Source organism: Ornithorhynchus anatinus, chromosome 3 (genome assembly GCF_004115215.2).
Source record: "Ornithorhynchus anatinus isolate Pmale09 chromosome 3, mOrnAna1.pri.v4, whole genome shotgun sequence".
Lineage (NCBI taxonomy): Eukaryota > Metazoa > Chordata > Mammalia > Monotremata > Ornithorhynchidae > Ornithorhynchus > Ornithorhynchus anatinus.
This window is the reverse complement of record NC_041730.1, coordinates 124,493,746-124,511,375: the sequence shown is the minus strand read 5'-3', so window position 1 is coordinate 124,511,375 and position 17,630 is coordinate 124,493,746. Positions and strand designations below refer to the sequence as shown.

The 17,630-nt window shown below is 61.3% G+C and overlaps 1 protein-coding gene across 1 annotated transcript in view; it reads left to right on the top strand.

Moving 5' to 3' along the window:
- Window positions 1-16,155, top strand: part of PI4K2A (phosphatidylinositol 4-kinase type 2 alpha) — a gene marked incomplete at its 5' end in the record, with an annotated part of 35,336 nt that extends 19,181 nt beyond the window's left edge. Inside the window, 7 exons of the mRNA XM_029059890.2 lie at window positions 2,258-2,389; window positions 3,534-3,687; window positions 5,078-5,139; window positions 7,595-7,694; window positions 8,207-8,340; window positions 8,812-8,871; window positions 13,313-16,155. Coding sequence (XP_028915723.1) covers window positions 2,258-2,389; window positions 3,534-3,687; window positions 5,078-5,139; window positions 7,595-7,694; window positions 8,207-8,340; window positions 8,812-8,871; window positions 13,313-13,474 — 804 coding nt within the window. The remainder of the gene's footprint in view (window positions 1-2,257; window positions 2,390-3,533; window positions 3,688-5,077; window positions 5,140-7,594; window positions 7,695-8,206; window positions 8,341-8,811; window positions 8,872-13,312) is intronic.
- Between the last annotated feature and the right edge of the window lie 1,475 nt (window positions 16,156-17,630).

The window sequence follows — 17,630 nt, the reverse complement described above, 5'->3', positions numbered from 1 at the left end:
GAACCCGGGTCCTCCCGACGCCCGGGCTCTGGCCACTAGACCATGCTACCTTGTATTCGCTCCAGCGCTTAGAACCATGTTTGGCACATAGTAAGCGCTTAACGGATGCCATTATTGCAATTAGTTAGGGAAGGCTTTTTGGAGGAGAGGTTGACGGTAGGAGAGTTTTCATTCGTTCGGTTGTATTTATTGAGCACCGACTGCGTGCGGAGCACCGTACTAAGCGCTTGGAAAGTTAAATTTGGCGACAGAGACGATCCCGCCCCAACAACGGGCTCAGAGCCCGGAAGGGGAAGGTGGGGAAGGTGGGGAGAGGGGTGGACTGTCAGAGGAGAAGGGGGAAGAAGTTCCCGGTCCGAGGGAGGATCCATTCATTCCGTCGTATTCATTGAGCACTTACTGAGTGCAGAGCACCGTACCGAGCGGTTGAACGGTTGCGGATGAGGGGTCGGGGAACTACAGCGAGCGGGTCGGCATCGGAGGAGCGCGGCGTGCGGGCCGGATCGTAGTAGGAGGTGAGCGAGGTTGGGAGGAGGGAGAGAGCCAAATGAGTGCCTTAAAGCCGACGGTACGGGCTTTCTCTTGGACGTGAAGGTCCCGGGTCACCCGGGCCCCCGAGAATCCACCCCATCGGCGCTGTTGAGAGAGGACGACCTGCCGTTCTCTGGGTTTTGTGAGAGTCCCCAGGGTCGGAATGGAGTAGACCACCCATTCCGGAGATAGGAGCGCTTACGTTTCGGGCTGCGTCATCCGAGTCCCAAGTTGTCCTGTTGTCCGTCTTCCCCCCGTTTAGACCGCGAGCCCGTCGCTGGGCGGGGACGGTCTCTCTCTGTTGCCGAATTGCACATTCCACGCGCTTAGTACGGTGCTCTGCGCATGGTAAGCGCTCAATGAATACGATCGAAGGAATGAATGACGTTCCCGGGGGCCACTTCCAAATAATAATAATGATGATGATGGTATTTGTTAGGCACTGTCTATGTGTTAAGCACTGGGGAAGAGACAAGATAATCAGGTCAGACGGAGTCCCTGGCCCACACAGGGCGCACAGTCTCAGTGGGAGGAGAAAGAGGTATTGAATCCCCATTTTCCGAACAAGGTAACCGAGGCCCAGAGAGGTTAAGGGACTTGCCCAGGGTCACACAGCGGGCACGTTCATTCATTCAACAGTATTTATCGAGCGCTTACTATGTGCAGAGCACTGTACTAAGTGCTTGGAACGGACGGTTCGGCCACAGAGGGCGACAGACCCTGTCCGGTGACAGGCTCGCGGTCTGAACGGGGAAGACGGACGGCAGAGCGAAACAGAACGGAACAGAACAAGTCGTCGTCGAGATTAAGCGCCAGGAGGGAGTACGCAGGTGGGAATTAGACAGGGCCCCTGCCTCTCGTGGGGCTCACGATCTATTTAATGTTAATATCAAGAATGGTATCTCTTAAGCACTTACTGCGTACCAAGCACTGGGGAGCTGGGGTGAGAAGCCAGCTTCTCTGACTCCTGGGCGCGTGCTCCTCGAATCTCAAAGCTCGATGGACCCCGCCCGGGCCCCCTCTCTGCCCCGAGCCTCACCCCAGGCCCGTGTTGCCTCGAGACCGACGGGGAGAGAGAGAGCCGTGCGTGGGGCAGACTCCGGGAGCGTGGGCTCGTACCCGTCTGAAACCCAGTTGGACCGGATCGGGCCCGACCTCCATTCTGGTCGGAGGCCCCGTTGGGCTTCTGCGGCTTGTCTCGGTGGAGGGGGGCCCTCGGTCAGTCAGTTGTATTCTGTCGAGCGCCTACCGTACCAAGAGCACTGGACTGCGCGTCGGGCGCCGTACGGAGCTCTGCCCGCATGCCCCCTTGCTGCCCGTGGCCCAGATGGCCCCAGTGCAGGACTCTGTGCCGACCCACCCGGATGAGGGCCCCTCCCCATCCCCCGACCCTCTCCCTGCCAGTGACCTGGCCCGGTGACTCTGCGACGGGCCCGGGGGATCCCCCGCTCCTCATCCGCTTTCCAGGGGTAGGGAGGAAAGGGAGACGCTCGTATAAAGCCCTTCGAGAGGTTCGTGGAAGCGAAAGGTTGTCTGCGTCGCTCGCGCGCGGCCTCGGGCGTAAACCCTGACCGTCTCTTCCCCAGGATGGGATCCGTAGTCGTCGGGGAGCTCGGCCGCCGCCTTCGTCTCCCACCCCGAGGGGGGGAGGGGCTGAGTTGTGGCAGCCGGGCCGGCCCGTGGACCGCGAGCCCCTCTCGCTGAATCTCTGCTCCTCCCTCCCTAGGTCGTGTACCTGGCCAGCGAGACCTTCAACTACAGTGCCATCGACCGAGTGAAATCCAGGGGCAAGCGGCTTGCTCTTGAGAAAGTCCCGAAGGTCGGGCAGCGATTTAACCGCATCGGTCTGCCCCCCAAGGTATGAACCTGGTGGGGCGTTCTGGGTCCGGGACGGTCTGTCTGCTTGGGATCGGTGCCGGGCTCCCCGCGTCCCGGGACCGTAGCGGCAGTTTACGCGGGGACTGCCCCGTCTGAGGTTAGCGAGGGCCGGGGAGAGGACGGGGAGGAATGATGATAACGATGGCCTTGGTTAAGCCCTTACTGTGTGCCGAGCACCGTCCTAAGCGCCGGAAGGGATACCGGATGATCAGTTTGTCCCACGTGGGGCTCACGGTCTTAGAGAAGCAGCGTGGCTCGGTGGAAGATGCGCGGGCTTGGGAGTCGGAGGTCTTGAGTTCTGATCCCGGCTCCGCCGCTTGGCAGCCGTGTGACTTTGGGCAACTTCTCCGTGCCTCGGTGACCTCATCTGTCAAATGGGGATGAAGACCGTGAGCCCCGCCTGGGGCTCTAATCCCCCGATTAGACCGTAAGCCCATCAAAGGGCAGGGACCGTCTCTATCTGTTACCGATTTGTACATTCCAAGCGCTTAGTACAGTGCTCTGCGCAGAGTAAGCGCTCAAGAGATACTGTTGAATGAATGAATGACGACCTGATCACCTTGTATCTACCCCGGCGCTTAGAACAGTGCTCGGCGCATAGGAAGCGCTTAACAACTACCAACGTTGTTATTATTATTATTATTATTATTATTATTATTCGTCCCCCTTTGACAGATGAGGTCACCGAGGCCCGGAGAAGTGAAGTGACGTGCCCGGAGTCACCCAGCTGACCAGCGGCGGAGCCGGGATTAGAACCCACGGCCTCTGACTCCCAAGCCCTGGCTCTCTCGACTGAGCTCCGCCGCTTCTCTAAAAATAAAAATGAATCGTGGTATCTGTTAAGCGCTCACTACGTGCAAAGCACTGTTCTAAGCGCTGGGGGATGCAAGGGGATCAGTCTGTCCCACGTGGGGCTCGCGGTTTGAAGCCCCATTTGACAGATGAGGTAACTGAGGCACAGAGAAGTTAAGCGACTCGCCCAAGGAGGGAAGTGACGGTAGCCTCTCGAGAGAAACCAAACCCTAGGGCCCGGAGAGCCCGGCACCTCACCCCGTGTGTCGTCGGGGGGGGGGGGGGCGCGGGGGTCCCGGCGGCTGATCCCTCGGCTTCCCGTCCGGGCCCAGGTCGGCTCGTTCCAGATCTTCGTGGAAGGCTACAAGGATGCCGACTACTGGCTGCGGCGCTTTGAGGCGGAGCCCCTCCCCGAGAACACCAACCGGCAGCTGCTGCTGCAGTTCGAGCGGCTGGTGGTCCTGGACTACATCATCCGCAACACCGGTGAGGGGCCCCGAGGAGGGAGTTCTGGGGGACCGTGCCCCGGAGCCGACGTTCTCTCTGAAGGGTCCTGAGACCTCGGGCTGGGGAGGCCCAGGCAAGCGGGGCGTTGGATGACGATGACTTTAAAAGAGAAATGAACGCGGTCTCCGCGAAGCCCTCCCTCTGTGCCGAGCACTGTACTGGAACGACGGGGTAGGTCCGGGTCGGACGCGGTCCCCGCCCCACCTGGGACCCGCATCCCGAGGAGGAGGACAAAGGTATTTGAGTGAGTCGGTTGGGGGGTGCGGATGGAAACGTGCGGGAGCGGGGACATCCCACCGGCTCCTCGGATTGGACACGGTCCCCGTCCCAACGTGGGGCTCACACTCTTCATTCCCACGTGACACAGAAGTGAAGCGACTTGCCCGAGGCTCACACAGCAGACAGGTGGTGAAGCCGGGATTGGAGCCCAGGTCCTTCTGACCCCCGGGCCGGCGCTCTAGCCGTCGGGCCACACCGAAGCTGTCGGGTCTCATTCGTTCATTCAGTCGTATTTATTGAGCGCTCACTGGGTGCAGAGCACCGCGCCGAGCACCTGGGAGAGTACGATGCGACAGTGGATAGGTGCGTTCCGTGCCCTTGTCGAGCTGAGAGTCCAGAGAAAATATCTACAGCGCTTTTATTACCAAAGCATTCTCACCTTGATTAGTTCATTTCGCCCCTCCCGACGGCCCCGTGAGATAGGGAGACAGGGCAGATACTATCATCCCCGTTTTACGGACGGGGAAACCGAAGTACGGGGAAGTTAAGCGACTGGCCCACGGTCACACGGCAGTCTAACGGCGCGGGTTGGACTCGAACCCGGGTCCTCCGGCTCCTTGACCGGCCCTCTGCGCCTTCGTCGTCTCCAGCCCCAAATGGTGGGAACTGTCGGGCGCTTACTCCGTGCCAGGCGCTGTACTGAGCACCGGGGTGGATACAGGCAGATCGTCCCTGACCCGTGGGAGGCTCGCAGTCTCCATCCCCGTTGTACAGACGAGGGAGCCGAGGCACGGGGAACGCGACTGACTTACCCGAGGTCACACGGCAGGCAGGCGGGCGGTGAGGCCGGGATTAGAACCCCCGACTCCCGACTCCCAGGTCCTGCTCCGTCCACTGGGCCGCGCTGCTTCTCGGCCCGAGCGGCCCCAGAGCGGGAAACGGTCCACAGCCGGGGTCGATCCCACCCTTTCCAGCCCTTCCCGGGCTGGCCGGCTCTGCTCCCAGGGGATCGACCTGACTCCCGCCCACCCCGGATCTCAACCCTCCCGATCCGGGGCTCGAAAAGCCACGGGTCCCCCCCCAGCGTCGCTGCGGCTGACGGAAGCGGGGGTCCCCCGCCTCCACTAACCTCCGCTCTTCCCGTCCACAGATCGGGGCAACGACAACTGGCTGATCAAGTACGACTGTCCGATGGACAGCTCCAGCTCTCGGGTAAGGAGCCGGCCGCGCCGCGCCCCGGTGGAACCCGGGGAGGCGAGGACGACGTTAGCCTGCGACTGGACCGCGTCTGCCGCGGCCGCGTCGGGTTCATCCGGACCTTTCTTGGGCGTGGTGAGGGGGCGGTGGTTAGACCGGGAGGAAGGATCCTGGCCCGGGAGCTGTACCCTAAGGCGGTGGTGGAGAAACAGCGAGGCAAGCGCGTCACCCAGTTTCCCGAACCCCATCCCTTCCATCCTTGACCGCAGTCCGTGTTCATAATTAGAAGAAGTATGCTATTTGTTAAGCGCTTACTGTGTGCGAAGCACCGTTCTAAAAACCGGGGAGGATACGGGGTGATCGGGTTGTCCCACGTGGGGCTCACGGTCTTGATCCCCATTTGACGGATGGGGTAACTGAGGCACAGAGAAGTGAAGTGACTTGCCCAAAGTCACACAGCTGAAAGGCAGCCGAACTGGGATTTGAACCCGTGACTTCTGACTCCCAGGCCCGTGCTCTTTCCACTGAGCCACGCTGTTTCCCCGGGGTCCGCCCGTCCGGCGCTCTCTGGCCGTCCAGGGCCCCGGCCTGGAGGCGGGGGAGGGGCAGGAGGTCGTCCCGACACTCGGTCCCATCTTCACGACGCCTCTGACGTCACCGGGAGACTCGTAAATGATAATTATGGCATTCGTTAAGCGCTTCCTATGTGCCGGGCATTGAACTGTGCGCCGGAGTAGTTAGAAGCGAATCAGGTTGGACACGGTCCCTGTCCCCCGCAGCTCACGGTCTTCATCCCCATTTTACAGACGAGAGCGCCGAGGCACAGAGACGTGAGGTGGCTCGCCCGGGGCCACCGAGCAGACACGTGGTGGAGCCGGGATTAGAGCCTATAACCTTCTGACTCCCCGGCCCACGCTCTATCCTCCCTTCATTCATTCGGTCGTATTTATTGAGCGCTTCCTATGTGCAGAGCGCCGTACTAAGCGCTTGGAATGTACAGTTCGGCAACAGAGAGAGACAATCCCTGCCCGGTGACGGGCTCACGGTCTAATCGGGGAAGACGGACAGACGAGAACAACAGCGACGAAGAGAATCGGGGGGACGTACGCCTCATTAATAAAATAAATAGGGTCCTAAAAATATATGCAGGTGAGCATGCCGCCCCTCAATCAGTCGGTCGTATTAATTGAGCGCTTCCAGGGAGCAGAGCACCGCTTGGGAGAGTGCAGAGTAACAGAGCTGGTAGTCGTGTCCTCGGCCTACCGTTCGTTCAGTCGTCTCGAGGGCTCAGCGCGTGCAGAGCACCGCGCTGAGCACACCGGAGAGTACGCCCAAGCGATCGGGGGGCCACGTTCCCCGCACGGGCCAGGCGTCTGCCCGGGGGTCTCCAGCGTCCGCCCTCAACCGAGCGGGGGCCGGGTGCCCTCTGGCCCCGCCACCCCACCCGGCCGGTTGGCACTGAGTAGACCAGGGCGGCCGTCCCACGGGAAAGAGGGGTGGGTTTTCCCACTTCCCGCCGTCGGCGAGTTGGCCTGTCGCCTGGCCCTTGGCAACTCTGTTTCCGGTCGCCGAGTCTCGCGGTGCTGCCAGGGCACTCCTCGAACCTGGAAGCGGGGTTAGTCTAAAACGAACAGGAGGAAACAGTCCTTCGCCCAGCGGGGTCCGGCATGTAATTAATAAGACGGTGATAATGGCATTCGTTAAGCGCTTACTGTGGGCCAAGCACCGTTCTAAGCGCCGGGGGCCGCGGGGGTACAAGGTGATCGGGTGGGCCCACCGTCCTAATCCCCATTTTGCAGATGAGGTCGCTGAGGCACGGAGAAGTGAAGTGATCTGCCCAAAGTCGCACAGCTGACAAGCGGCGGGAGCCGGGATTAGAACCCGCGACCTCTGACTCCCAAGCCCGGGCTTCTTTCCACTGAGCCGCCCTGCTAGTTCTCCGATTGGAAGAGACTCAATAAGTAGTTTCTACAGGTCGCTTACCCTGTGCAGAGCACTGTACTAGGCGCTTGGGAGAGTACAGTACAACAGAGTTCACAGGCGTGATCTCTGCCCACGAGGAGAATGGTGAGGGGTGGCGAACTGGACAGGTGGAAGGGGCATGAGGCAAGTGGAAGGACATGGGAAGGAGCGTGGCTTAGTGGAAAGAGCACGGGCCTGGAATCCAAGGACCTCTGTTTCTAATCCTGGCTCTGCCAGAAAGCTTGCCGTGCCACCTGGGACGAGTCGCTCGACTTCTCTGGGCCTCATTTCTCCCGTTCTCCCTCGTACTTAGACTGTGAGCCCCGTGCGGGGCAGGGAGTGTGGCAAACTCATGAACCTCTACCTACCCCAGCGCTTAGAACAGCGACTGACACACGGTGAGTGCTTGACAAATACGAAAAGAAATAACGGATGGCCTTTACCACCCAGGGGCATAAATTAGGTGGGATTTAAGAGTGGATCTTGCTCATTAATAAGTCTTCGACAGGACTCGGACTGGGTGTTGGTGAAGGAGCCCGTCATCAAACTGGCAGCCATAGATAACGGGTTGGCGTTCCCTCTGAAGCACCCCGATTCCTGGAGAGCATGTAAGTCCCAAGATTTCTGTGTCCCGCGCCCTCGACGGGGCTGACCGCTGACTTCTTCTCCCCTTTCTCCACGGTTCGAGCTATTGGAGCTAGGGCGGATGGGCTCCCTGGCTGCTCACCTAGTAGACACGGGTGGATCTCAAAGCCCGACTTCTCCAAGAGGCCTAGGAGCCCCAGAGCATGATTGGGCATCTTTCTGTTGTATTTGAGGGGAGCGGCTGTGACACAACCGGGAGAATGGCAAGCGTTTTCGTTCGTTCGTTCGTATTTATTGAGCGCTCACCGTACTGAGCGCTTGGAGTGTCCTTCGGGGGGGGGGGGGGGGGGGGGAGTTAGACTGCGGACTGCCGCCCCATCTAACCAACAGGTCTTGGACCTCTCTCGTGGGCAAATACAGGATTTCACATGGGGCCGTCCCCCACCCCCCATTTTAAGCAGGGGAAAGAAATCTAGGTAACCCCGGAAGAATGGAGGTGGCGATCAGCGCTTAACGGGGACTTTTCTCCCTTCAGATCCTTTTTATTGGGCCTGGTTGCCCCAGGCCAAAGTCCCCTTCTCCCAGGAGATCAAAGAACTGATCCTTCCAAAGATATCCGACCCCAACTTCGTCAAAGACCTGGAGGAAGACCTGTATGAACTCTTCAAGGTGGGTCTTTGGGAAACTGCAGCCTAATTTGGCGAGCGGACAGAAGGAGCCCAGCTGATCCCAGGAAAAGCTCCTCCCGGCCTTCAGGGCCCTGGGGTTGAGTATGGAAAAGATGGTTCCACGCTGACCTTCTGAGCTCGGGAAGGGTGGGGGTGACCTTCCCGTCTTCCCCGTTCCCCGGCCTTGGGCCCTCGCCGTCACCCGGGACGGCGGGACCCTCGGGGTCCGCACCGGCCTCTGAGGACGCGTAGGGTTCTCACGCTCTGTGGGATGGAGGAGCCCGCGGCCGCCTGAGGGGACACTTGTCCTCTCTGGGCCTCTGGGTTCTCCGGCTGGGGATCAGGGAGAGCCTTCCGAGATTTCCAGCACCTCAGGGTTTTCATTCTCCTAAGAATTTAGACTCCACGGGGGACTCACTTTGCCGAGGAGGCCGGCTCCATGGGGCTTTTATCTCCTCTGTTCCTCTGGCAGAAAGATCCTGGCTTTGACCGGGGCCAGTTCCACAAGCAGATTGCTGTCATGAGGGGACAGGTAAGCCAGAATAATCGCGGCCGTTATGGAGCGTGCACTCTCGGAGGGCTTAGTGGTCTTCGTCAAGGCTAAATGCTACTTTAAGCAGGCATCTAAATCTCTGGGGCAGGCCTGGAAGTTGGAATTATTGACTGCAAAGCCTGTCCCTTTGAGATCTCCTGCTTTGTTTTCCATCTCCCAGCCAGAGGCTTCAGGGGGATCAATCAGTCGATTGGTATTTATTGAGTGCCTGCACTGACTCTCTTCCCCTCGTGAAAGCCCTCCCGAGAGCTCACCTCCTCCAAGAGGCCTTCCCGGACTGAGCTTCCCCTTTTCCCTCTGCTCCCCCTCCGCCCTCTCTTCCCTCCCCCTCCCCCACTTTCACCTCCCCTCAGCTAAGCCCCCTTTCCCCCTGCTCCTCCCCCCTCCTTTCCCCTCCCCTCAGCACTGTGCTCATTTGGATATATTTCTGTTACCCTTTTTAATTTGTTAATGAGGTGTCCATCCCCTTGATTCCACTTACCGTGATTATGTTGTTTTTGTCCGTCCGTCTCCCCCGATTAGGCCGTGAGCCCGTCACTGGGGAGGGATGGTCTCTGTCTGTCTGCCGAATTGCCCATTCCAAGCGCTCAGTACAGTGCTCTGCACACAGGAAGCGCTCGGTAAATACTGTCGAACGAAGTTCTCGGGAGAGTACGACATGGGGAGACGATTCGCTCTCGACCCACCATAGCTCTCGATCTGATCGGGGAGATCGGGCGGCACGGGCCCGTTTACGGATAGGAGGGAGAAGTCCCTAAGCGGAGCCCCGGGTGTAAGTCGAGAGGTACCAGAGTGCTGAGGGCGGGAGGTTGTGAGCGCAGAAATGAGAGAACAGAAGGAAAGCGCTCAGTAAATACGACCGAATGAACGAACCGGAGTAGACGAGGCCTTCTAATCCACGAGGCCTTCCGTGATGAAGCCCTCTTTTCCCCGGCTCGCTCTCCCTTCTGGGTCATCCCCGTTCTGGGATCTGCGACGTTTGGGTGTTTAATATTTTCCCCTCCCCCCGCCCGACCGCGACCCCCACGGCACTTAGATGTTTATCTTTAAATTATAGGTTATAAAATATTTGCATTAATGACTCTGTCCCCCTGTAGACTGTAAGCTCGTCATCGGCGGGGGATGCGTTTAATAATAATGTTGGTATTTGTTAAGCGCTTACTAAGTGCAGAGCACTGTTCTAAGCGCTGGGGTAGATACAGGGTAATCAGGTCGTCCCACGTGAGGCTCACGGTCTTAATCCCCATTTTACAGATGAGGGAACTGAGGCCCAGAGAAGCGAAGTGACTCGCCCACAGTCACACAGCTGACATGGGGTTCGAACCCATGACCTCCGACTCCCAAACCCGGGCTCTTTCCACTGAGCCACGCTGCTTTCATTTGGTTGTATGGTCCCAAGTGCTTATTGTAGGGCTCTGCACAGAGGGAATACTCAATCAATACTGTCGATCGATTGGTAGAAGAAAATGAATCGGGGAAAGCTACTGTCTGTTCCTCCCCCCCCCCGCAGACTATAAGCTTCTTGTAGGCAGGGATCACATCTACTACAAACTCCGAAGCTGCGTGGCCTAGTGGATAGAGCGCGGGCCTGGGAGTCGGATGGTTCTCATCCCAGCTCCACCGTGTCTTGCTGTGTGACCTTGGGCAAGTCACCTAACTTCTGTGTCTCAGTTACCCGAGGATTAACAGTCGTGGTGTTCGTTGAGCGCTTACCGTGTGTCGGGCGCCGAACTAAGCGCCGGGGTGGATTCAGGCAAATCGGATTGGACGCGGTCCCTGTCCCACGTCGGGCTCACGGTCCCAGAGCTCATTTTCCGGATGAGGTGACTGAGGCACAGAGAAGTGAAGTGACTCGCCCCAGGTCACACTGCAGACAGGTGGAACCCCAAGGGGAACGTGGGACCGTATCCAACCTGATTAGCTTGTCTCTACCCCGGCGCTTAGTACAGTGCCCGGGAAACGCTTCATACCGTGAAAGACCCAACTCTCCGTTGCACTGTGCTCTCCCAGGCGCTCCGTACGCCGCGAGAGCTCAATAAATCCCACTGAGCAGTTGACGGATTCTGGTGGAGGTGGGATTTCAGGAGGGCTCTGAAGACGGAGAGAGCGGCCGCCTGGCAGATTTGAAGGCAGGAGGAGGTTTCGAGGAGGAGGAGGAGAGGCGTGAGCTAGGGGTTGGAGGCAGGAGCGTGGAGAATGAGGCCCAGTGAGAAGGGAGGCTTGGGAGGAACGGAGAGTGCAAGCTGGGGTGAGGTGAGAGAAGAGAGCCTGCGGCCTTTTGGCCTTTGGGTTTTGCGTGTGTGGTATTTAAGCGTTTACTCTTACTTGTACTAAGCGCCGGGGTGGATACAACCAAATTGGGCTGGACACCGTCCCTGTCGCACTTGGGGCTCGCAGTTGCAATCCCCATTTTCCAGATGAAGTATCTGAGGCACAGACAGGTGAAGCGACCCGCGCAGGGTCACGCGGCCGACAAGCGGCAGAGCCGGGATTAGAACCCACGACCTCTGACTCCCGGGCCCGGGCTCTCTCCACAAGGCCGTGCTGCTTTCCTAATCGCGGTATCCGTTAAGCGCCTGCTGTGTGCCGGGCACTGGAACTAAGCGCTGGGGTGGAGGCCGGCGAGCCGGGTTGGACCCGGTCCCTGCCCCGCATGGGGCTCGCGGTCTCAGTCCCTGTTTTTCAGCTGTGACTGAGGCCCAGAGAAGCGAAATGACTTGCCCGGGGTCGCACAGCAGATCAGAACCCCCGACCTCACCCCCCAGGCCCGGGCTCTATCTACTCGAAGTCCAGCAAGCCTATCCTTGGATTGCAGCGGGCGAGGGTGGGTTTGTGGGTGATGCCGGGGAGCTCCGGGATGCCCTTCACCCGGGGAATTGGGGAAAGGAGTCTGTCCCGGGGAGAGCGCCGGGCGAGCAGAACGGGTCACGCGGGTTCGGGGTGGTTCCCAGGGTCGCCGGAGGTGAGCGGCCCGTCGAGGCCACGAGAGAAGCGGCGTGGCCTAGTGGAAAGAGCCCGGGCCTGGAGGTCAGGTCGCAGCTCGTGAGCTCTAATCCCGGCTCCTCCACTTGGCGGCCGTGTGACCTCGGACGAGTCGCTAAGTAATAATAATGCTGGGATTTAAGCGCTCACTATGTGCGGAGCACTGTTCTGAGCGCTGAGGTAGCTACAGGGTAATCGAGTTGTCCCACGTGAGGCTCACCGTTAATCCCCATTTTACAGAGGAGGGAACTCAGGCCCGGAGAAGTCAAGTGACTCGCTCACAGTCACCCAGCTGACAAGCGGCAGAGCCGGGATTCGAACCCACGACCTCCGACTCCCAAGCTCGGGCTCTTTCCGCTGAGCCACGGTGACCTCGTCTGTAAGATGGGGATTTAAGTGCGAGCCCCCCGCATGGGACGACCTGATGACCCCGTGTCTACCCCAGCGCTTAAAACGGCGTTGGGCACATAGTAAACGCTTAACAAATACCAACGTCATTATTATAATCTCCGCTCCGCCACTTGCCTGCTGTGTGACCTTAGGCAAGTGACTAAACTTCTCTGTGTCTGTGACCTCATCTGTTAAATGGGGATTAAAGCGTGAGCCCCACGTGGGATAACCTGATTACCCTCTATGTATCCCAGCACGTAGTCGCTGCTTAACGCATATCGTAATTATCATCAGTATTATAATCCCAGCTCCGCCACTTTGTCCGCCGCGTGACCTCGAGCAAGTAAGTCACTCAGCCTCCGTGCCTCAGTTCCCTCACTTCTAAAATGGGGTTGAAGACTGTGAGCCTCGTTCATTACGCATACTTACCGAGCGCTTACTCTGCACACCCGGCACTCTGCCGAGCGTCCGGGAGAGTACGATACGACGACAGACAGGCACGTTCCCTGCCCACAGCGAGCCTCGTGTGGGCCGGGGACCGTGTTCGACCCGACGATTTCGTATCGACCCCAGGGTTTAGTGCAGTATTTGGCACCTGGTGAGTGCTCATCGAATACCACAGAAATGAGAAAAGAAGAGAGAATGTTCCTCCCCGTCCCGGCTTCTGGTGGAGGAAGGCAGCCCCATGGAAAATTCGTCTTTTTCTTCCTCCCAGGAGCTCCTGGTCTTGGCTTGCCCTCCACTAAGATCAGAGGGTCTGCCTGGCTGTAATAATGACGACGTCGGTATTTGTGAAGCGCTCGCTATGTGCCAAGCGCTGTTCTGAGCGCTGGGGCAGATGCAGGGTCATCAGGTTGTCCCGCGTAGGGCTCACAGTCTTCATCCCCCTTTTCCAGATGAGGGAACTGAGGCCCAGAGAAGCGAAGCCCCTTGCCCAAGGCCACGCAGCTGACGAGCGGCGGAGCCGGGATTAGAACCCGCGACCTCCGACTCCCAAGCCCGGGCTCTCTCGAGAGTCCCTCGATCCCGCCTCTCTTTCCTGCCGCAGATCCTGAACCTGACCCAGGCCCTGAAAGACGGCAAGAGCCCCCTGCACCTGGTCCAGATGCCCCCGGTGATCGTGGAGACGGCCCGCTCCCACCAGCGCAGCTCCAGCGAGTCGTACACCCAGAGCTTCCAGAGCCGAAAGCCCTTCTTCTCCTGGTGGTAGCCCGGGAGGCCGGGGAAGCGCGCCGTCGGACTTCGGGGCCGGGAGAGGGCCCGGGCGGACCCGCGCGGCGGGGGGGGGGGGGCGCGGGGCGGGTGGCGGGGCAAAGCGCAGGGGCAGATGGAAGCCGCTCCGAGATCTCCCGCCCACCGGGAGCAGGAGCGGTAGGTTGGTCCGGGCTTCCCGGCCCTTCCCTCTTCCCCGCCGCGCTCTGGGTGGAGTCAGGGACGAGTGGTGGGAGTCTGCAGGGGAGCAGGCTCGGGGGGGGGGGGGGGGGGCCTAGGGAAATAGCTGTCTCGTCTCCCGCCTCGTGCCGGCTGCCGTCTGTGGAATCTGCCGCCTCGCATCCTCAGTTCCCTCGCTCTCTCCCCCAATGAAAAACGTGTCGGAAAACGAACGAAACCCCCCCGCGGCGATACCCGGGCGCGTCGCCCGCCGGGTCTCCGAATGCTTCCGTTGGGAAATGACCCCGGGCGGACCCGGGAGGCCGGGGGGCCTCGCACCCGGCGGCGCCCGCGCCAGGCGGATGGCTCTCCGGGGCCCCGGATGCCCCCTCTTCCCGTCGCCTAGTATTCGCCGAGCTTCCCGGTGGCCGGCGCGGTTGCCTCCTCCTTCCTCTCCCCGCGCCCCCCCGCCCGCCCCGGCCCGAGAAGGTGAGCTCGGAGCCCGGGAGCTTGCCGGCCCCTTTGTTGTTTTACTTTCCCGGGATCTCTTTTAATCTCTCGCGGTCCGGGCCCGTCCGCCCCCCGCCTGCCCGGCCCTCGCCGGGGGTCCGCAGGACGAGAGGCGAGGGCGGCCGGACGTGACTTTTTAATAGGGAGGGAGGTCGCGGCTCTCGGCGTGCACCTCGACCCACGGGGCCCGGGCGGGTTTGCCGTGGCAGGTGGGCCCGGGCGGGCGGGCAGACCGGGAGGCGCGGGCCGGACACGCTGCTTGAATTCTACGGCTCCCTGCCTCCCGCCTTCCCGGACGCTTCCCCCGGGAGCTCAGATCTACATACCTCCCCCGCCCATCCCAGGCAGTGGTCCCGGCGCTCTCCTCCGTCCTTATCATTTTAAATCCATCTCCTGCTGCTGTCCGCTGAGAGCCAACCCCCGGTCCCACCCCTGACCCCACCGGAGGGGCTTCCAGCCCGAGGCGCTCTGTCATCCACCTGCCCAGGCTCGCCCCGACCCTCGATCCCGTGGGCCTCCCCCCCTCCTCCTCCTCGGGCGTCCGGGCAGCCCTCTCCGCCTCTCTCCTCCCGCAGAGGGTTCAGTCGAGCTCTCTTGGCCGGGCTTAGGGTGGAACGCATTCCTGACACGGGAAGGCAGGAGGCAGCGGCGTCGTTTACGTTCTTCTTGCCTTTACTTCTTGCCCCGGCGGCCCGTCTGAGGAGCGGGCGGAGGTGGGCCCCGGGGAGGAAAGTTTTCAGTTGCCTTGGTCCCCTGCCTGCCCGCGCCTGGCACCGGCAGCTCCCCGGGGAGTTGGCGTGCCCCCGTCCCTCTCCTCCGGGAGACAGGAGGAGAGCGTCCCCTCCCTGGGGGAACCGGCTGTGGGTTGCCCCCGTTGATTCACGGTTCCACCCTGACCCTGGCCTCTTCCGGGCAAACTGGCCTTAGACGGAAACCGCCCCCACGGTTTGAGAAATAGCCAAAGAAGGCGAGGAGGAGGCGGGGAGAGCAGCGCCGGTCGGGGCCCGCCCGCCTCCCTCTCATCCCAGAGCCGCGAGGCCCGCCGGCCTCCCCCGCCCCGCCGGCTCTTTCCCCGCTTCCGGCCTCCGCCGTGGCTTCCCGCCTTCCGGCCCCGGCCGGCGTCGGCAGCGGTAGCGCGGACGGGCCTCCCGGCCCCGTCTCAGGCGGGGTCGAGAACGGGTCCGGCGGGCAAGCTTCGGCGTGCCGCCGAGGCCGGGGAGAACCCCGTTCCCTCCCGTCCCGGCACTGACAATCCTCGTGAGCGGCCTCGTTCCCCCCCCCCCTCCCCCCCCCTTCCTCCCCCACGTTCCCCTCTCCTCGATCTCTGGTCTGAACTCAAGGATCTCTTGGAAGTGGCTCTTGAGCCCCGGGCACCGGTGAGGTCCCCGGCCCGTCGGACCGACGGAGCCCCGGTCTGCTAAGAGGGAAGGGGAGCGGTACCCGGCTCCGTATTTCTCTCCAGGTCGAGGGGCCCAAGCCCGTCCGCGACGGCCCGTGCTTGCAGTGGGTGATCGTGCGGTCGCACGCGCGCACCCGTCAGAGGAGACCGACGGTCGCTCTGGCAACTGCGCTTAATCAGTGAGGTGATCTCTTCTCCCGGACCGGTCGGTATCCGTGGCGGGGTCGGTTCTGGGGAGGGGACCGGCGCCTCCCTCTCCACCCCTCTCCCTCCCTCGGGGAGTTCTTTCTCAGACCCCCTACCGCTGACAGAAGCCCTGAAGGTTGGGCTCGGGATGTCCCAAGAGGGGATTGGGGGAGGGAGAGAGGGCACGCGGGGAAGACGGGACCGGAATAGGCACTCAGGGAGCGGGCCGGCTGGCGGGACACGACGGAGGGCGGCGGGGTGTGGGCTCCGCCCCGGGCCGGGCCGGCCGTCGACGCTGCGCGAAGAGCGCCCATCCGTGACTGCTGCTGCCTCCGACGCATCGTTCTTCTAATGCACTGTAGAAACCGTATGTAATGTATTTAAACCGACGCAGATGTACGAATAACACGGATCCGATTCCGGTCGCCCCTCGCCCGACCTTTCTTGGGAAGCGGGGGGGGGGGGGGGGGGGGGGCCTGAGGCTGGGATGGGAAGCTGAGCGGGAGGACGGGGGTTGGGGGGAAAGGCCGTAAGGAGTCGATTAAGGGGAAGCGGCTTTTCCGGCGCAAAAGTCGAGCGGCCCGTTCCGTATCCGGGGCCGAGTTCGCTTGCAGCCAGGGGAGGGGAGGAGCTTCGGCGGCACCGGCAGAGGGCATTCCAGGCCCGGCAAACCCCGACCGGGCCGAAGGAACGGGGGAAACCAGCTCCGGCCGGGTCAGCGGGCCCTAGCGCAGGGCGACCGGTGGCATTTCCTGGACCCCACCCACTTCCCATCGGCGTTTCAAAGTAGGGCAGCGGCTTAACGGTAAAATGTGTTCAATTGTAAATAGTAGGGGAGGGCGGGAGAAGCGAGTTTGGGGCCCATCCCTTTCCCTCCCGCCAGCTTTTCCAAACCAGGAAAAACCAGGGGCAACGCAGGTGCCTGACGACCCGCCATCGCGGTGCCACAGGCCTGCCGGGGCAGTTGGGCCGGCGTTCGTTCATTCGATCGTATTTGTTGAGCGCTTACTGTGTGCGGAGCACTGTACCAAGTGCCCGGGAGAGTACCGATATAAGAATCGACAGACACGTCGGCTGCACATCCGGGCCGCTCTCTCTCCAGCTAGACAGGGCGGGACGCGGCCGTCGCCGCGTCGGCTGTGCTGCTTGGTGTCGGGGAGGGGAGGCTCGTCGTCTGGCCGCCGGGCCACGTGACTACCTTCCCCTTCTCGACACGGACAGCCTCCCTTCCCGGTACGTGGGACGGTCAAAAGAATGTGGCAAACTTAACTCGGCCACAGAGAGGGAATAATAATAGTAAACGGTGGCGTTTAAGCGCTTACTGCGTGCCAAGCACCGTTCTAAGCGCTGGGGTTGATACAGGGCGATCAGGTCGTCCCACGTGGGGCTCACGGTCTTAATCCCCCTCTTCCAGGTGAGGGAACCGAGGCGCCGAGAAGTTAAGTGACTTGCCCGAGGTCACGGCAGACGAGTGGCGGAGTGGGGATTAGAACCCGCGACCTCCGACTCCCAAGCCCGGGCTCTTTCCACTGAGCCACGCCGCTTCGGCAGCAGCAGGGAAGACCAGGGCACCCCCAAACCCCGAAAGTTACGGTCTGTAAGCCACTTGCGCCGGGGCGCACACCTGGCCCGCGGCAGGGACCTCGTACCTCAGTTTCTTCGTCTGTAAAATGGGGTGCAGACGAAAACCCCCTCCCTCGCTGGGATGCCGAGGAGGGGAAGGAGATAAAAGCTCTCCGGAGACCGAGGGTTCTCGAAATCAGAGGGAAAGGAAAGAACGGACGCCTCAGCCCGGCCGTAGGGGCGGGGGCGGACCGCCCCTTGCAGCGGCACAGGCCCGTGCCCCTTTCTGCTCCGTTCCCCCGGCCTGTTCTCAAACCACCGGCGCCGCCTCACGTCC